Source organism: Artemia sp. Qi Xiang Cuo, chromosome 17, assembly GCF_049724085.1.
Source record: "Artemia sp. Qi Xiang Cuo chromosome 17, ASM4972408v1, whole genome shotgun sequence".
In the NCBI taxonomy this organism is placed as follows: domain Eukaryota; kingdom Metazoa; phylum Arthropoda; class Branchiopoda; order Anostraca; family Artemiidae; genus Artemia; species Artemia sp. Qi Xiang Cuo.
Genome location: NC_142810.1, coordinates 32,406,718 through 32,426,990, shown reverse-complemented (window position 1 = coordinate 32,426,990; position 20,273 = coordinate 32,406,718). Strand labels below are relative to the sequence as shown.

Here is a 20,273-nt window from a genome sequence, read left to right as displayed (position 1 = left end):
TATTTTTATTAATTTCTTCTGTTTTGCTTGTCTGTTAAACGGAACACGACCAAGAAGTGAAGTTAGGTTAATCCTAATGAATTTATACCTAAAATATGATGATAATATACCTTTAATACTTTAGAAACAAAATTATGGAAACTACGACAAAGAATTATGGAAAGTAGGCCGCGAAGAACGCAGGATAAGGCTTTAAGTCTGAGTTAAGATACAAGGCAGCGCTTAAGAAAAGAACGTTTATTTTTATTAGTTTTTTTTTCTGTTGGCATGCTGCTTGTCTGTTAAATGGAACACGCCCAAGAAGTGAATTATACCAAAATAAAATATACCTAAACATGATGATATTATACCTGTAATACTTTACAAAGTTGTGGAAACTACGACAAAGAATTAGGAAAGCAGGCTTGTATTAAATAACTAACTTAACCTATCCCCTAACTGCATCTACATATTAAATCTTTAATTAAAATATACCTAAATCGTAGTTTTCTCACTCAAAATAAGCAAATCAGCCGATTCCCGAGAGGTAAGCCGGTTTTTGTCAGATCTTAGACAGCGTAATTCTTGAGTGTGTTCTGTTTAACAGACATTCAGACAAGTACCGTTGGCATTAATATTATAGCTGGAAACATGATTTTTGAATTTTTGGGGTAATTAAAACTTCATTTAACTTTTCCTGGATCTTGCTTTCTACATTCTAACAAATCCTCTATGTAGTATATTTCGTTAAATACGTAGTAAAAACTAGACACAATCGATTTTTAATCAGTACTGGTAAACAGTAGCGAGTATTGATACGGTATTTTGAAGGATTGTGTTTTGCCAAACAAGAGACACAGAAGTGTGTCTTGTGCATAACGCAAAAACTGTCAGTTATACATTTTTAACTTGGGGCTGCGGTCCAAACCGAACTAATTCTCCCCTCAAAGCACAAAAAATCGCGCTGAATAGAACTTTTTGTCGCATATACAGAAACCAGAAGTTTAGGCAATACTTAAAGGAGTGCTTCATGTCGAAACTCTCCAAAGGTATTTTTTCGGGGGCAAGGTTTGTTTTTGGGGGTAAAGGTATATATATATATATATATATATATATATATATATATATATATATATATATATATATATATATATATATATATGTATATATATATATATATATATGCGCGCGCGCGCGCGCGCGCGCGCGCGCGCGCGCGCGCGCGCGCGCGCGCGCGCGCGCGCGCGCGCGCGCGCGCGCGCGCGCGCGCGCGCGCGCGCGCGCGCGCGCGCGCGCGCGCGCGCGCGCGCGCGCGCGCGCGCGTGCATCAGCGTCGTATCCAGGGGGGGCCCGGTTTAAACCCCCCCCCCCGAAATTTTTTGACCGAGTCGAAAATAAGTCGAAAATTAGTAAAACCTAGGTAACAATCAGTAAAATTAATCGAAAACTGAGTCAAAAATTAGTAAACCCCCCCCCCCCGAAAAAAAAATCCTGGATCCGCCCTTGATATATATATATATATATATATATATATATATATATATATATATATATATATATATATATATATATATATATATATATATATATATATATATATATATATATATATATATATATATTATATATATATATATATTTTATATATATATATATATATATATATATATATATATATATATATATATATATATATATATATATATATATATATATATATATATATATATATATATATATATATATATATATATATATATATATATATATATATATATAGATATCCAGTGGGTGAGGTTTCAGGATTTTGTTCCCCCTGAAACTCTATCCGACTCGTAAAACGCAGTAAAAACGTATATAAACAAATTTTGATATGTTTTTAAAAGTGTTTCTTGTAACTCTCCCCCATAAAAAAATCTTCCCCAAATATAATCCTGGATGCACCCCTGTCCAAGCTACCCAAATTATGTTTGTGGGTAATTCAAGCCAATTTTTAAGAAATGCACCCTCTGCAAACATGTGTAGCATTTTTTTCTTTTTTGAAGGGGATTTAAACTTTAATGATAGGTGGATGACGTGGAAAATATAAAAATCCAATGTAGGTCCTTACATACCCATATCCAGGGAAGGGGGGTTGCTGGGTTTGGGGGCCCCCCCCCCCCCAAAAAAAAAAATGATCCTGGATTCGCTTTTGATTCCTTATGGCACAAATAGACTGAGTCTGTTGCCTCAACGTTATACGAGTTTTTGAATCAATATTTTTGTTTAGAACCTATGATAAAATGCAATTGTCCATTTAAAAAGGTAAATATAATTTTACTGTAAGATTTCTCTACTGTTTCCATCATTTTCAGACCGTGTACTGTATCAGCCAAAGAATTGAGTGATAGGACGGCTAACAGTATAGAAGGAAGCGAGGAGAGTGATCGAAGCTTGATGTTGCAGTATTTGGCTAGATCACAACTAGAAACAGAGAGGAGGCGTCTCGCATTAAATGCCATCCGAATGACTTTGGAAAGCTTAGAATACTCTGAAAGGTGACTTTTCAACTTTTGAATTTTTTTGGCTGTGTGTGGTCTGTTACTGGAGGGGAAAATCGTGGATAGAGTAGTATTTAAGCCAAATCTTTGGCTTAAATACTGTTACGCTCATCCCTCTAAATAAAAATTCCGTCTGTGTATCTAGACCAAGAAAGATAAAATAAGATAATTATTATGAGATTTTGACATACTCTATACACAGGTAGTTCCGTGTTTATATTTCTTCAAACACCAAAAGGAACTGATAGATGTTTAACAATTAACTTCCCTGCAGAACTACCTCTTACGGACTGGCTCAGTTTACTAGTGATAATGTCAGGCAAATACTCTATGAATGATACCTCGCATTGTTTGCCGTAAAGCACACAACCAGAACTGTATTATTAAAATTCCTAGTCTAAGCAAGGCTTCAAAACTTTCTTATTCTTCATGAGCCCTACTCCCTGGCTATATACCCGATTCTTCCTACCTGAATAAACACATTCCAGAAATAAATATATCTCCCAGAACGTCGGTATGTCAGTCAAAATGTCAATACGGCAGTTGTCTTTCTGCGTCGTAATGTCGCCTAAATTCACATTGTATACTCCGGGAAATAAATATCCCAAAAACGTCGGAATTTTTCAGTCAAAATGTCAATACGGAAGTTGTCTTTCTGCGTCGTAATGTTCCTAAATTCATATTATATACTCCGGGAAATAAATCTCCCATAAACGTCAGAATTTGTCAGTCAAAATGTCAATACGGCAGTTGTCTTTCATCGTCGTAATGTCGCCTAAATTCACATTTAATACTCCGGGATAGAAATCTCCCAAAAACGTCGGAATTTTTCAGTCAAAATGTCCATACGGCAATTGTCTTTCTGTGTCTTAATGTCACCTACATTCATAAATCAAAATGTCAATACGGCAGCTGTCTTTCATCGTTGTAATTTCGCCTAAATTCACATTTCATACTCCAGGATAGAATTCTCCCAAAAACGTCGGAATTTTTCAGTCAAAATGTCCATACGGCAGTTGTCTTTATGTGTCTTAATGTCACCTAAATTCACATTGCATACTCCGTGAAATAAATCTCCCAAGAACGTCGGAATTTTTCAGTCAAAATGTCAATATGGCAGTTATCATTCTGCGTCGTAATCTCGCCTAAATTCACATTGCATACTCCGGGAAACAAATCTCCCAAAAACGTCGGAATTTTTCAGTCAAAATGTCAATGCGGTAGTTGTCTTTCTGTCATAATGTTGCCTAAATTTACATTTTATACTCTGGGAAATAAATCTCCCAAAAATGTCGGAATTTTTCAGTTCAAATATCAATACGGTAGGTGTCTTTTTGCGTCGTAATGTCGCCTAAATTCAAGTTGCATACTCAGGGAAATAAATCTGCCCAAAAACGTCGGAATTTTTCAGTCAAAACGTCAATACGGCAGTTGTTTTTCTCCGTCGTAATGTCGCCTAAATTCACATCGCATACTCCGGGAAATAAATCCGGGAAATATATATATATATATATATATATATATATATATATATATATATATATATATATATATATATATATATATATATATATATATATATATATATATATATATATATATATATATATATATATATATATATATATATATATATATATATATATATATATATATATATATATATATATATATATATATATATATATATATATATATATATCCAGTGGGTGGGGTTTCAGGATTTTGTTCCCCCTGAAACTCTATTCGACTCGTAAAACGCAGTAAAAACGTATATAAACAAATTTTGATATGTTTTTAAAAGTGTTTCTTGTAACCCTCCCCCACAAAAAAAATCTTCCCCAAATATAATCCTGGATGCACCCCTGTCCAAGCTACCCAAATTATGTTTGTGGGTAATTCAAGCCAATTTTTAAGAAATGCACCCTCTGCAAACATGTGTAGCATTTTTTTGTTTTTTGAAGGGGATTTAAACTTTAATGATAGGTGGATGACGTGGAAAATATAAAAATCCAATGTAGGTCCCTACATACCCATATCCAGGGCAGGGGGGTTGCTGGGTTTGCCCCCTCCCCCCAAAAAAAAATGATCCTGGATTCGCTTTTGATTCCTTATGGCACAAATAGACTGAGTCTGTTGCCTCAACGTTATACGAGTTTTTGAACCAATATTTTTGTTCAGAACCTATGATAAAATGCAATAAATCTTGCAAAAACGTCGGAATTTGTCAGTCAAAATGTCAATACGACTGTTGTCTTTCTGCGTCGTAATGTCGCCTAAGTTCACATTGCATTTTCCGGGAAATAAATCTTCCAAAACCGCCGGAATTTTTCAGTCAAAATGTCAGTACGGCAGTTGTCTTTCTGCGTCATAATGTCGCTTAAATTCACATTGCATACTTCGGGAAATAAATCTCCCAAAAACATCGGAATTTTGCAGTCAAAATGTCAATACAGCAGTTGTCTTTTTGTGCCATAATATTAACTTTTCATATTATTTAAGTCACTGAAATTGTTATGGCCCCAAGAAAAGCATTGGGTCCCAATAGTGTAGATCAGGGATTAATGACGCCTGCTCAACTCTGTACAAATATAGACTTGGCTTAGATAGGGCTTAGACGGAAAGTGCTTAGATAGTAACAAGGTAGGGGATATGGGGTAGTCCAGCGTGTTTTAAGATTAAAAAAAGAAGGTTCTGTATTTTTCTAAGTTGAGGAGCAAAGGAGCAGAAATTCCTTACATATAGATTTCTAGACGTGCTAAACGTAAGAATGGTGTTTTCACTTCTCCAATGCTATCTACTTTTGAATTACCACATTGTCAAATTTTTGCCACCGCAGCACCACCGCTTGCCCATACAAAATTTGTCACAAGGTTTCGTAGAATTTAAGATTTGGTTTTTGAATGAGGTTTTTCGTGAATTCTTATGACCAGTCGTTCAATATGTTATCCTGCGGAATAATGTCAAACACGAAATAAAAAAAAAAAAACTTTCAGGTTCTACCCTTGGTCAAACACGATTTCAACTGTTTTTGGCTTTGGGATCTTATTACTGGAAACTGTAATTTCAAAATATAACGAACTCAATGGTAAATATTTTAGTCTGGTCCAACCCCTTCATGTTTTTTTCACCTCCTTCTCAGAATTATGGAAGTTTTTTCTCTGTTGTAAAAATTTAAATATACAAATTAGGGCAATAATCCTTTCCTTTTCACATCAGAATTACCCGGTAAATTTTTCTAACTATAGGCATTACCCTAGATTTCATATATAAGATTTCAATTTCTATTGGCTATATATTGCTGCCTATTTTGAGGAACACCGCTTGCCCTAATCAGGACTGTTCCTAGGTTTTGTGGCTCCTGGGGAAAATTTACCCTACCCTCTCCCCTTCTCCTCGACTGTAAGACTTCACATGAGCGCAAGAATCGAAAATAAGTGCGGCCATGCATATTAGTGTTGAAACTTTCAGCGAATGTTGATAGTTGATGCTGAACTAAAACAACAGACAATATGTGCATCCATGTTGTCAAAAGGTCGTATATGCAATATTTCAGGAATGGCTAAGGGTAATAAGTTGAAAATTTCATGACATGTTTAGGGGGATGGTGAACCAAACCAGAAGACGCTATGTGCATCCATGTTGTCAACAGGGTGAATCTCCAATATCACAGGAACGGCTAAGGGTATTAAGTTCAAACTTTCAGGGAATGTTTAGGGGGCTATTAAACTAAATTAAAAGATACTCTGATAATCCAGGTTGTCAAAAGTATATTTCTATAAAAAGATTTCTAGAGGTGCTAAATCCATTGATGGAGCTTTCGACTCTCCCGTTCAATCCATTTTTGTGTTGTTATAGTGGCAACTAGTTTTTTCTGCGGTACCACCTGTGGTGGCATTACTACGACAATATTTGTTCCTATAGAGATTTTTTCAACTCAAGATTAGCGTTCAGACGAGTTCTCTTGTGAACTCCTGTAACCTTGTGAACTTGTGAACTCATGAGAACTTGTGAAACTCATGTGAACTCATGTTGAATACCATCAGAAGGAATAACAATTAGCCCACTTTGCATTGAGTTTTGTTTATTAGCCTTCAAATAACTTCGAAGGTTAACATTTTGAAAAAGGTTGGGTTAAACTCTGTTTTTTTTTTTTTTTTTTTTTTTTTTTTTTTTTTTTTTTTTTTTTTTTTGGTCTTCGATTGATTGGTTCTAAGATTCTAGTCAGATTTAAAGCCAAATTTGTTTTATTTTTTATTTTTTTATGATTATTAAGTTAGTTTTTGACCTATCTTCAAGAAATCTTCAAGTTCCCACTTGCTGCTTCCACGAATGTAAAGATCGTTGATTAAGGCAGTGCAAGATTTGATATATTTTTCTTCTCTTATTGTGTCTTAGTGTGCAATTGTTCATTTTAGCCTTCCGCTTTTAGATCAGGCTCTAAAGACAACAACATTACCTTGGACATCCAGGATAGGTTAAAAAATGAAGACTATAACCTCAGATGTCTGAAAGAAGAACAATCTACCTTGCTTCAAGTTCTGTCGACAGAAAGTCGATTGGAAAAGAGTCTTAAGTCCAAACTATCAATATACAGGTACGTTTAGTTTTTTTTCTGCTGGGTTTTAATTGACACAAAGTGGGGGGGGGGGACTGGAGATGAACTTTTTTCTAGGATCCGTGGTGAGCATGTAGTTCTAAATACAAGTGCTTCATCGTGATATACTCCAAAAGTTGTTATGTATGATGCTTGGTTTGGACCAAGAATAGACTGCGATCATCAAAAAATCATTATACAGCAATATTACTTCAGAAGTAAAACTAGCCTCTAAGATTAGTCCTCATCTTCAATGGTGTCAGTTCACAGAAATCTATGGGAACGGGTAAATTTGTCGTTTTTTCAATTTCGTAAGAAAAATACCGGAAAAAAGAATTTTTCAATGAAAAAAAAACTCCCAAAGTACATCGCTGACAGAATGAGATGCATTATACCCCAAACATGCGGAACATTCAAGAAATACCAAGTAAAGATTCTGCTCATTTTTTAGGATTACATGAAAAGCTAAAGGCGTATCGTGTTAAATCAGGTTATCTTAGACGCTTAGCAAAAAACAAAACAGATTACAGGCCCATTTTTTCGCAGAGAAAATGAAATACATTGTTCGTTTTTTCTCAGCACTATCGTGAGATTTAAAATCGCTCTTGATCTATTTGCAAATATTTATGTGATAAATATTTAGAGCCGTCACGCAAAAGAGGCTACTGCAAAAAACCTAAATAACTGGGATGGAGCTAATAAATCCTGTCACCTTACCTGTATGCAAAATAATTACTAGAATTTCTCTGCTTCGGCGTCTGGTCACATATTGTAACTGCATTCAAGCTGAGCTTTGTTACCATCAATTTTGTAATAAATGTTTTAATACAATGAAAGTGAAAAGACTGCCTCGCGTAATACGCCCCAATCCACCCAACACACACAGATTAATATGTTTCTACACTAAACATTTAGAACCTCAAAAGTGTAATTTTTTAATAAATCCCCGAGAACTGTACGTGTTTTGAGTTTTAATTTAATGCCCACAATTGAGCTATTAGATTCTATGAATTGAACAATTCCTCCCGTCGGTCGCTTTTCCCTACTCTCGTTTGCCACAAACCCAGTCATCAATGTAAACACATTTGCTGATCAATAGTGTCTTGAAGGTGCAAATTTTCTATCGTTAATGACGATCAACAAGATATTTAGGCGTTCCAAAAGTCAAAATGAAATGACTAATCGAAGATGGCACTCTGTCACTGTAGTAAAACAATTGTTCTGAGGCTACGTCTCTTGAGCTCCTTATTATAAATCAGCCCAAGTCCTTTTTTAAATATCTTTTAAAGCAAATATAGCAGATAAAGACCGAATAGATATGGTCTGTAAACCAGTGTCCGGGAACCTAAATTTAGGGACAAATATTTACAATGTATTAAATAATATTAATAGTACCCTTTGTAAATTGAATAATATCAATTTACCAGCGCATAAACAGGGACCCTTTATTCTTTTAAGCACAATTTTTAGGGAGAAGAGGGTGCATCAAAGTGAACGCAGTCCATAAATAATAGTCCTTAATAGTTTATAAAGTCCATAACATTTTACCTATGCATAAACAGAAGACTTCTGTCTATTTTAAGCATAGAGTTTCGAATTAAACAGTATATACACGTCTACCTTTTAGTTATTTAGCTAGAGATGCTGATTACATTTGGTCTCGGTCATTGGTACTCTCCCTACCTCCTATAACGTAAATATAAACACGATCAGAGACGACACTGGCTATTCATCACGTACGACAAAAGGCGACGAGATGAAGACACATAATTAACAAAAACCTCTATAGGGAAGCAATTAATATAGAAAAATGCATTCTCAAAGACATTTTTTAAACAGATACTGAGTATATTTTTATAAATCCTATTTATGATTTTGATAAAAAGCGATTAAACTAGTATATCTTGTCTTTAAAGAAGATCAATTAGCTGTCTTGCTATCATCACTTCAGTGCACATACTCACAGAGAAAAAGCTCATGCCTGATCCGATTTTTGAATTTTCTCTCATTTGTGGTTTATTTTTTTCGATCATTTTTTTTTCTGCTTGGGTTGCTTCGGAAGCTTAGTTTCTTCTTTTGCACTGAGGAAGTCTTTCTTCCACTTCTTTTAGCGGAAGTTTTTTTTTTCAAATATCTGCTCTGTCTTTTCGTTTTGTTGATGAGCCGAAAATCACCTTCGTTAGGTTTTATATTTTTCTAAATTATTTTCTCTTCCCTTTTGTGGTGCGAAGTAAATTATGTCTACGCCTGCAGACTTAATTAGTGATTAAACTACGCTTAGAAAAAGACTCTGAAGCCTCGTCTTCGAATTGAATAAGGTTTACGAAATCTATTTTTGAGTACGACTATGTAGGCTGTATACAGTATTTACGTTATAGTGTGTATGTAACTGTATATAGGTTAAACTTAATTGACACTACTTGTAAATGGGCTAATAAAAGTTTTATTTCATAGGTTCATCAAGGATGATCCTGATGCTTATCAAATTCGAAACTCACAATTCGTTTATAACCCTAGTAAACCCTGTGTTCGCTTTGCTGCAGATGAATCAGGATACGGAGTATTTGTAAGCAACGCTGAAGAAGGAATACGCTTAGCCAAGGGTGACAGGTATCAAGCAGACCTTTATCTCTCTCTCTTTCAAAGTATAGCCGGCAGACTTTGTGAATGCACTCCAACAAGCCCACCATCGAAGTCCAGCATTAGAACCTAAATAAGGACAATACCTTCCAAATCGTCTAACAGCACTAATTTTCTGTTCTTTATTTTCATTATTATGAGGGGACCCATCAAACTGAGCCCAGGCTCAGGCCGTAACGGCCCATTGCCTCCATTCCTTGTTCTTGATAAAAATTTTCATTGCAATTCTTTATATCCGTATTTAATTTGTTCTTCCCCCTCCCCCTCCCTCCCAGGCATGTTTGGTTATTTCTATATCCTAATTCAATTTATTCTTATTTCCTCCTGATTGTCTAATAAAGTTTTCGGCGGATCCTCTCCTCGAGAATTGGCTCTTAACTGAAAAGGGTTACAATTAGCAATGAAACCAGTCAAGTTTTAGTCCTATCAAAAGGAAATGATTAATTTGTTTAGAAGCATACCTTTATATATGGTTGGTAAAATACTCCTAAGAGATTGCGACGGAGGATTCTTATAAAAACTATTAGCCAAAATTTTATTATCTTCATTTCGTTTTTAATGGAATACTTTGCGCGGAAACCCTGCAACTTCTAACAAATACAAAAATAGTTCACATATTCGCAGAATAGTATTATTGGTATATATTTCTTTTTTTGAGTTCATTTTTAAGGAAGTTGCGTTTGCGTAAACATTTTCAGAAATTACGTGTAAAAATCTTGAGATCCCGAAATGTCGAGAATGAAGACTGGGCTCCAAGGCCTCCCTGTACACGGACCTGATCTATTGTTACTTACAAACCAGTCTTGTTAGCTGCTGCAGATAAATTCGATGAAGTGTTCGTTTCCAAAAGTTAGGTTTGATCGAGGTACGATGGTATGCTTTGAGCTATATTATTCTTCAATTATTTTTCTAAGCTCAATAGATGATTACAAAAATAATCTCCATGTTCAAACTATCAGTATCTCAAGGAGTATCAACTAGAATTTTCCTGTTAATGAGTGTCTTTTTAGAAACATCTCTTACGCGTTTTGAGGAGATAGCACTGAGAAAATAGGTATTATTTCTTAGTACTTCTTGTGTTTGTCTAGCATAGGCAAAGAGAATGAGAAACTTTAAAGAGTTGGATCTTTTGTGATTTAACATAAGATCATTGTGATAAAATACTATTAGAGCCACAAACAGTGTAGCCACAAACATTATATTACATTAAAAGAGTAAGAGTTTTCAAAGAAAATTACTTGTACTTTCAGCAGGATCAAGTGTTTTCCGTGTTTCACCTGGCATCTGGAATTCAGATGTTTTGTGGGAATTTGTTTAACCGTAAGTACCCCAGACTGGACAGCTTAAGGAAATCGGAAAATTAATATCATCAATCTTGAATTCTTTTAAAAATCGAAACTGTAATTTTTCTGTGAGTGATAATCAGGTATTAGATAATACCAGATAATCCAACTAACATATTCTTGTTTTGATTATGAAATTGACAATCTTTATTCTGTTCAAGACAGTTGTGCTAGTTAGTGTTTGGGAAAATGTGTAAGTCATTGTCTTTTTTTTCTTTTTGTTATCATTCTGTTGTTCTTAGGTTCTCCTTTTTGCGTAAAAAAACTCAATTTGATAATCATTCATATTAGAATTTTTTTATATGTAAATTGTATTCATTTTTTTACTTAGATTTTTCCAAAATTCATATTTTGCTAAAATACTAGGTAATTTTTTGGCTAAATTTTAGATTTTAAGTGACACTTTAAATTCTTCCATGATGACAAATTTTGCCTAATAATCCAACAATCAAAATTCAATTTCTGGATTGTGAAGCGAAAAACTTATGTTGCTATGTAAGTATTTATTCAAAATGACTATAGATAGCCTTCGGCTATAAGAGGACAATGTTAAAACAATTTTTTCTTATCAAATACGGATTGATCTTATAATTCCACACAATGGTTGAAAATTTTTGCCTCTCTCTCTCTCTCTCTCTCTCTTGTATATAATTTAAAACGGTAAAATAAAGAAGGTGAAATATATATAAGGTAAACAAAAAAGAATGAGAAAGGCACTGACTATCCTTTTTGTTTTTAGAATCATGGAAGTCAACTCATCATACACGTTCTGTTCTACACTTGAGGAAGCACTTTCTGTGATTATTCCTGGATTGAACTCTGTAACAATCCTCAGGAAAGTGACAAAGGGTTCCGACTATGACACAGAACTGAAAAACCTACAAGTAAAATATGCTGCAATTCAACGGGAAAGAGATGCCTTAAAACAAGATAAAATAAAACAGAGTCACAGAATAACATATCTTGAAGAGCAAGTGAACGAAATGGAGCACGTCTGTGCAGAGTTGCGCACAGCCGGTGAAATAATCCATACCGAGACAGAGAACTTGTTAAGACAAATAAGAGGGAATGGTGATTCCCCAGAAACTGAGAGGGACACAAAACATAAAATTAAAAAGCCTAAGCCTCCTCGCACTTCCCTGTTGAGAAAAGGAGAAGGTAGTGATACAAGTTCCGTTAAGTCAGAAGTCAAATCTGATATCTCTAAACCTTCAGAAAAATCAAATGATTCTGGGTATCATTACAATGAGCCACATTTGAAACCTTCAGAATTCAACTATTCAATGAAGTCTGATCATAGCTTTAGACCTAGTGGGATTGATACTGTCAGTGGACGTCATATCCATCATCATGAAGCACTTTACGCTACCACGGATCTTACACCTGGAACCTTGAAATCTCGATGTGAAACACCAACAGATAATAGAAGCATTGCCTCTGCTGACGGTCATAGAGACAGACATCGAATACCAAAAGGATACTCAAGTGATATCGATAGAACTATACCACGGGAAAAGAAGTTTCTGAAACCACCAGTACCAAAAAAGCCTAGTTTTTTGCTAAAGTCATCAAGCTTGCAATCAATTGAAAGGAGACAAGATGAGTTCATTAATGGGTATGATACAAACCCAAGTGGCTTCAATAGTATGAATTCAGTGAAATCTGAAAAAGGCTCGTTGATCTCTGTACCAGGTTTTAAGTGGCCTCTTTTGAGTAGCGGCAAGAAGCTTTTATCCATCCATTGATCCGTTTTATTATATTTATTCCAAGGAACGTATTATCTATTATGTATAAAATATTATATCGTTTTCCTAAGTTTTTATAATATACTTTCACAGGCGATTCCGGCCTTCTATCTTTGCGTAGTTATTTATTCATTATATACCATGCTATCTATTTTAGATAATTCACTTTATAATCATTTTTTATTATCATTAAAAAAAATTATTATTTATTATTATTTGTCTTTTACAAAAGTTATTATTCTGGCATAAGTTTATTTATTTATTTATTCATTTCATTTCATGTGCTATTTATTTTATACCAAAGGTTTCTTATTTGTGAGGCATAATTTAGGTTATTGATTGGCCGACATTTGACAATTTTTTCGTTATTTTTAAAATGAAGGAGAGCTTAAGTACCATTTTTCCCAATGAAAATTCTCTGGGTTAAAGTGGATCAAGTCCAGACTTTCAAGCGACCTCCGAGGTATAGGCTTTTAAACTCATTGACGACAAATTTGATCACATCTAACCCCCCCCCCCCCCTTCCCACTCCTTGTTTTTATTAGGATTGTATTAAACAGCTAAAGCAATGTAAGACAAGTTTGATAATTGTAAAAACTTACCTGTACTGGCTCGAAAAAAGAAGTAAAACAAGAAATGTAGGCAGATAGATTTGTTTCACAGTTGATACAATAACTGGAGAAAAAATATCGGCCAATGCGCAAGCTAAAACTCAATTTTTTTAATACGTTTAAATGTTAAATTTTTGAATACGTTTAGGTCTTAATTTTGAATATGTTATTCAGTTCCAGTTACGGTCTTCTATCGATGCTTTGAAGATTACAGACAATGGACTCCATTCATTATAATTCTTTAAATGGTTCTATATTTGTTGTATAACACTAAACCATTCTTAGTTGTACTTTGATTTGCTTCGTCCATAGAATTGTTAGTGTTCGCATCATCAAAGGAAACATAAAAAGGGCAAAAGATGGTCCTAGTCAATATTCATTAATCATTGGCCAGGCTGTGTAAAACAGATTAACCTCTCTCAATATAATAGTGAAAAAAGAAGGCTTGACAAAATAGCTCATACAGCAGACGCCAGCAATTTCTGAGCATAGAATGCAATTAAAATTAATTTTAAAAAACATTTGAAAAAGATGACTGAACTTAGAAGGGGAAATCACATAAATAAGTAATCGCGTAATCTATAATTAAAAATACGATTTGTTGACGTATGCTACTAAAAAATATGCGTCATACTTTTACATGATGTCTTCTCTTCAAATGCTAAGGCTCTAAGTGAACTGGGCAAGCTTTCTTTAATCGTCTAATTTTCACCACAACTCCCTTTTTGTGTGACAAATTAACTAATTTTCTGTGGAATTATAAGACTTATCAGTGAAACTTTTAATGTGATATCACAAAAAAACATATAAAAGTATTAAAATGCTTATGTAGATTCTTGAAGTGCCGCTTTACGCACAGAGCCCACCTGCTACACATTTCGTACCGGCAGGACAGGCTGAACAAGGCTCTCCGATTTCGTAAAGAGGTCTTCCTATGAAATTACCAAGTGGGCCGTAGTTGCAGACGAAGAGTATAGTATTTTGAAATCGTCCACCTGGGTCTTCATAAGTAACAGCGGAGCAGCCAATTGCCTCTGTGTTAGCTGCTACTATCTGCGTGTAATGGCCAATTCTGCTTAGGCTACTAGAGCTGTAATGGATACTTTGTACAATATTGTATACTTCTTAGAAAAAATCAATGTTTTATATCTAGGCCTAATTAAAATAAGTCTAAACTGCCATGCTTAAGGTCCTCTCACAAAGATTTTGTATAAAAATTTCTGATTGCCTGAAAATTTTTTATTGGTTCAAATTAGTGAAAGCTAATCTCAGAATTAGTGAAATTTCATTGTAAGTGGGCTTTTAATGTATAAGATAAATTTCAGTTTGTTTTTTAATTCTTTTCTATCTGATTGGCTCGAATGTCCCAAATCAACCGTGTCCCTGAGCATAAAAAGCATGCCTCACTCAGAGGTGCTAAGTACTTATGTATGTATGTATGTATGTATGTATTTATTTATGACCCATCATACAAAAAGAAAAAAGAAAGATGGAGTACATCTAAAACAAAAAAAAAGAGAAGAAAATCAAAGAATCAAAAGCAAAAACCAACATTAAACATCAAAAAATGACATTTTGCCATTCATGACCAGTTTCCTTACTGCACATATGAGCATTAAGCTCACATAGCTTGACACATGGATCCGATAGGCTATATTTTCTTATGAAGTACTAGTTACGGGTCCACGGGGGGACTCGCAGTAGAAACTTAGCATATCTAAAAAACGCACGCTTCATTCTAAGAAGATCAAATTCACTAAATATTCGGTAAAACGGCACTAAATAAAGAATATGTGGCAGGGCTACACTGTTATAAATCCTTGCGAGAAGGGCACTATTCAAATGGAATTGGGAACTTACAATCACACCATATGAACGACGGATTTTACTCTCCATATTTTCCATCATTAGTTACTTAGTTTTCTTAAGCAATATTTTCAATCGTATGTCCAAAATCAAAGTCCATATCCAAGCCAATAATTATCAGTTTTTGTATAAATCTCCTCACTAACCAGGTATCGACATTATATAAGTATGTCAGGATTATACGTCACTAATCCCTATTGCGAAATGTTATTTTGTTCACTACAACTTACTGAATTATTAATGTCCGTATAATATCCAATACTGATGTTGACCCTTTGAATGCAAGTTTAAGACTGTATGTGGAGTATGTGGAGCTAAGGCTCCAAGTACAACACAATCTGAGAAAAAAAAATTCAAAACTCGCAGGCTAATCCACTTTTAAAATTTTTTTCTTTGTCGTAGTGTCGAAGCCATGATAAATCGAAGGGCCCTTTCAAATAGAGTGAATTTGTGTTTTGTTACTGGTCAAATTAATTTTTATCATTGTCAAGGTCTGTGCTAGCTCAAGATACCAGTACGATCTTGATCTATTTACCGTGATAGCAATGTTCTAAAAGAAAACTGGCCACTCAGAACACTACTTGAAATTACTGTTTAAACTGCATCTTAACCATACTGAGAATTGTTCGTGGAGCATGGAAGCTGGTAATGAAAGACAAGAGTAGAATTAGCGTTACTATATAGGTCAATATGTGGGCAACAAGGGTGGCACCATCCTGGTGGTGGGGACTTTAAAGTGAAGACTTAAATCTCTTCTTTTTTTCTTCAGACATAATACTTCTCTATCAGCTAGCTAGCTACAATTTGTTAATAAGAACTTGAATCGTAAATATTAAGAAAATTAAACCTTGAATCTTATTATTCCTTAATAACTTAATGATTCCTTAGTAAACTTAATGATATATAATACTGAATAAAATAAAATTAGGAACCAATAAAAATGAACCTCTTTCTAGAAGGAATACAAGACTAGCAGTATAAATGGCAAATATTGCAGTAAGGAGTCGTTCAAATTTTTCATAAATTCAAAAAGCATTAATGAATAACTTCGTTTTTTGTCAGCTTTGGCTGAACCTGTGTGAAGTGAGGACGCTGATACTCTTTCAAAATTTATTTTATAATATTAGTTTGAAAATGTATTTATTGAAGAGATGTTTTGGGTAACTTTCTTTTATTTTTATTTTTTTATTTAGTTTGTTATGTCGCTAATGATGGCTGTTGCATGTAGGCCTATAGCCACAATATCTGCTTAAGTTGTATTCATTGCGTCATTCAGTGTCTTCATAAATTTGCTCATTATCTTGTTTTGTTTTCATGACAAAAGAAAGCGTAGCTATGAAGATACTATCCAGGGGCACGCCTACCTTCACTATGTATTCGCGGGAAGCTACCCCATCAAGAAAAACCCACAATGAACGATCAGAAAGAAAGCTCTCGAAAACTTTCAACAGAAGTCATCGGACACGATTCGCTTAGTTTTTTTTTAGTTGGCCACATTATCACACTCTGTGTAAAGGTTTAGCTAAGTCAAATGATAATAGCCTGGTGTCGTTTCCTTTTGCTAGAAGGCCAATAAAATCCTGGTGCTTAACCAATAGGCAGTCAAGAATTGACCTTTTCTAGGAGAATTCGAACTGGTAGTCACCGAAAAGATTATTTTGTTCCAGGTACTGATTAAATGCATGAATGGAAACGCTTTCGTGGACTTTCCCAATGCAGGAGAGGAGATCACTGGGATTCTTTTAGCACCCCGCTCGTTGGAATGCCATTGGGTTTAGGGGTAGGGTTGACATGGGTAGATTTCCATGTCTAACAAAAGGCTCCCAAGCGAAAAAAGAGCCGGAAAAGCCATGACAAGTTCTAGAAAATCCGGCACTGAAGGAAGATGGAATATGCCTTGAGATAGAGTCGACTTGGAGCCACTGGTACTTTTGAGAAGGTTTCTGAAGGCCTTCAAGGAGGAAGGCTCTCTATTGCTGAGAGGCAAATTCGATTCTTAAGCCATCCAAAATCTCCTCTTTTGTAATCCCGGATGAGTCGTTCGCCCTCTGTTGGTAGGGATTATTTGGGAGTAATGACAAACTTGGCGTTTTTACCCCTAATGTAATCGAGGGACATTTCAAGGTAGCTAATAATCTGACAGGTTGAAGGGTTATATATAATACCAGAGATTACGGAGTTGTCTGCAGGGGTCACCCTAACACACAGAGCTTCTTCGCCGGCATAGTTTGAGAGGTTCAAACATGTGTACGGTATATGGCTCAGTATATAAATTGAGACACCTCCTCCTTGATATTTCGTGCCGTTGGTGCGTAGTCGGTTTCGCCTGAGGAGTGTGTACCTCTGTATGGCACCCTCACTGCTCAGTATTTCGTGGATGAGATTGAATCCAGTAATGCAAATAATAGACTCTTTGAGAGATTTTTGCCAAATATAGGAACTGGTCAAATTTAGTTCTGAGATCTCATACATTTTAGTGGGCTACCAGAAACATATACGTCTGGATGATCCGTGGGCGTGCCAAAGCTTGTCTACCGGACGTCAGTTTGATCCAAAGTTTGGTTTGATGAATTTTAAGTAGGTAAAAGACACCTTTTGGGATGGTTAGCCTAACAAAGGCCAAAGAACTCTAAAGACCAGTGAATTCATCGGCTGCAGAACTTAGCCAAAGCACGTTATACATATCTTCACCATACCCATACATCATGAAATGCATTCATTTAGTTCATTTTGGTTTTTCAAAACATCTCACAGGCTTGCCCCATATACCTGAAGTTTATATCTCAAAAAGTCTCATTTGTCAAGTTTAAAAATTTTATCACTTAATTCTCGGAAGAAAAGTATGCAGGAGTCTTATTATTCTAAGAAAGCTAAATACAATTTTGTGGATTTATTTGGAAAATCGTAAACCATTCGTTTAATTCAGTCTGATTTACCGCATTCCTGGATTATATGGATTTCAACTTTTTCTTCTCTTCTGATTACTTTCAACGATTAAGAATAAGGCTTCGATTCTAATTATGGAAACTAATCGCTTTGAAACTAAACCGTTACTTGATCTTGAATTAGTTAATTTTTTTTTTCTTGTGACATCCTTCACTTTCTTCAGCTCCAAAGATGTCTCCCTAAGGTCTTTAGTTGCTCTCTATTTTCTTATGCAGTCTTCTTATCACCGTCGTAATTTGAATATAAAATTTAGACTCTGTTCTGACTTCTGAAATGCTTGTCTTTTTTTTGTGTTTTCTTTTGTGTCTTTTACTTTTTGTTTATTTCTTTTTCTCTTATTTACAGTTTATAGCTTACAGTGACAGAAATATGTGCTTTTAAATCTGGACCTGTTCAGAAGCGAAGTGTTTGTTGGCGTCTTTCTTGACTCGTTTTCAGACGAATCAATGCTTTTTTGAACTTTTTTGTTGCAAATTGGGGTCTCCTTGATCCAAGAACTTTCTGACAGCCCAGAAGTTTCAAGCTAATTGAGAAAAATAGTTTCTGGGTCCAATTTTTGGCGATCCTTTCTCCCAACCTAATCTTTTGACGCATGAGGGCTCCCATTGGAGCAAAAGCTTATGGGTGTGCTTTTCAAGACTTTTGGAGAAAATGGTTCTAGGTCCTTTTTCGGGGGAGCTGTTGAGGATATCTAAGTTTTGAGCAAACCAACGAAAATTGTTTTTGGGTTTGTTGGGACTCCATTATTGGGTTGACTGTGGTACCAAATGAATTTTTTTTTTTTTTACATTAAGTTCCTCTTGTTCCAGGTATTTATGGTTGTAAGTTTCAAACTGTTCAGGAACATTACAAATTGAAAGAAGTTTGCCTGATCAAACTGATCCTATTTAGTATTTCAATATTATTCAATCAGTGAACGCCTCTGTGCGCTGAAAGAGTTATCGGTGAAAAAAAAAACACTTTCTGGTTATATTAAATGTATAACTGGACTTTTTTATTTGGATAGGATTATTTTATCTGGATAAAGTTTATAATGGACTTCAGAACGCAATGGATAGATTAGCAGGCTTCACAGCCCACTGGGCTACCATTCCAATACGGGTGATCGCCACTGTATTCCATTGGCCTGCCAACGTAAAGATAAGTTTTTTTAGATAGTTTTTTTTATCATTGTTTTCATAATGGCAGAGTTCAAGAAGGGATCATCCTTTGGCCCAATTCAAAGGATTCCTACTTTGGCCGGTCTTTATCGTTAATGTCATCAAATTAAAAGGATCTATATTCAAGTTTGCCGCTTTTTGCTGCCGATCTCATGTTTTTCAAGGGTTGATAACTGGGAATCTTGTATCTTTCGAAGATAACTATGCCAATGCTTCAAAGCGAACAATGAAGGGTGTAAATCATGACTTGACTTGACTTACCTGACTTAAGTCCCGTCCTGCCTTTCTGGCTGTGTTTGGGGCTTCTTCTCTTCTGAGAAAATTATGGATGTGGTGACGGTAATTCGAACTGTCTGGCGCTAGATGAAGTAGCTGGGGGAGGCTGTGGGCCGGGAAATTGTCGGTCCATCTCTTACGAGGTCGGTAACTAGGGCGCGTGCCGTGAACACGTCCTTCGAATGTGATTTTTGAAATCTGCTTGGCTGAAATTCGCTAGATATGGCCAAGCCAGCGGAGCTGCTGGCTTCTGACACAGTCCTTGAGGGTGTGGGGACAACGGAGTAGTTTTCGGAGGTCTTCATTTGAGACTCGGTCAATGTAGGTAATCCCCGCAATGCGTCTAAGGCATTTAGTTTCAAAAGTGGAGATTCTTCGCTCATCATCAGCCTTTATTGACCAAGTTTCACTTGAGCATAAAGCGATTGGGAATATGATGAGAGTTGCAGAGTCGCACCTTCAGAGAAGTTGACAGAGTCTTGTTTTTCCACATTGGCAAGAAGTTCTTGAAGCTGGCGCTTGCCAGGCCTAGTCTTCGTTTGATCGGTTTCGAGCAGTCGTTATCAGAAG

The 20,273-nt window shown here is 35.4% G+C and overlaps 2 protein-coding genes across 2 annotated transcripts in view; one reads left to right on the top strand and one right to left on the bottom strand.

Moving 5' to 3' along the window:
* The window catches only part of sprt (PDZ domain-containing protein sprite), an 85,238-nt gene extending 72,185 nt beyond the window's left edge, over positions 1-13,053 (top strand). Inside the window, exons 5-8 of the mRNA XM_089103056.1 lie at positions 2,334-2,516; positions 6,952-7,116; positions 9,571-9,726; positions 11,839-13,053. Coding sequence (XP_088959182.1) covers positions 2,334-2,516; positions 6,952-7,116; positions 9,571-9,726; positions 11,839-12,844 — 1,510 coding nt within the window. The 3' untranslated portion in view covers positions 12,845-13,053. The remainder of the gene's footprint in view (positions 1-2,333; positions 2,517-6,951; positions 7,117-9,570; positions 9,727-11,838) is intronic.
* Positions 13,054-14,124: 1,071 nt separating this feature from the next.
* LOC148942114 (venom allergen 3 homolog) overlaps positions 14,125-20,273 on the bottom strand; it is a 29,123-nt gene continuing 22,974 nt past the window's right edge. The window contains exon 3 of the mRNA XM_089103234.1: positions 14,125-14,545. Coding sequence (XP_088959360.1) covers positions 14,305-14,545 — 241 coding nt within the window. The 3' untranslated portion in view covers positions 14,125-14,304. The remainder of the gene's footprint in view (positions 14,546-20,273) is intronic.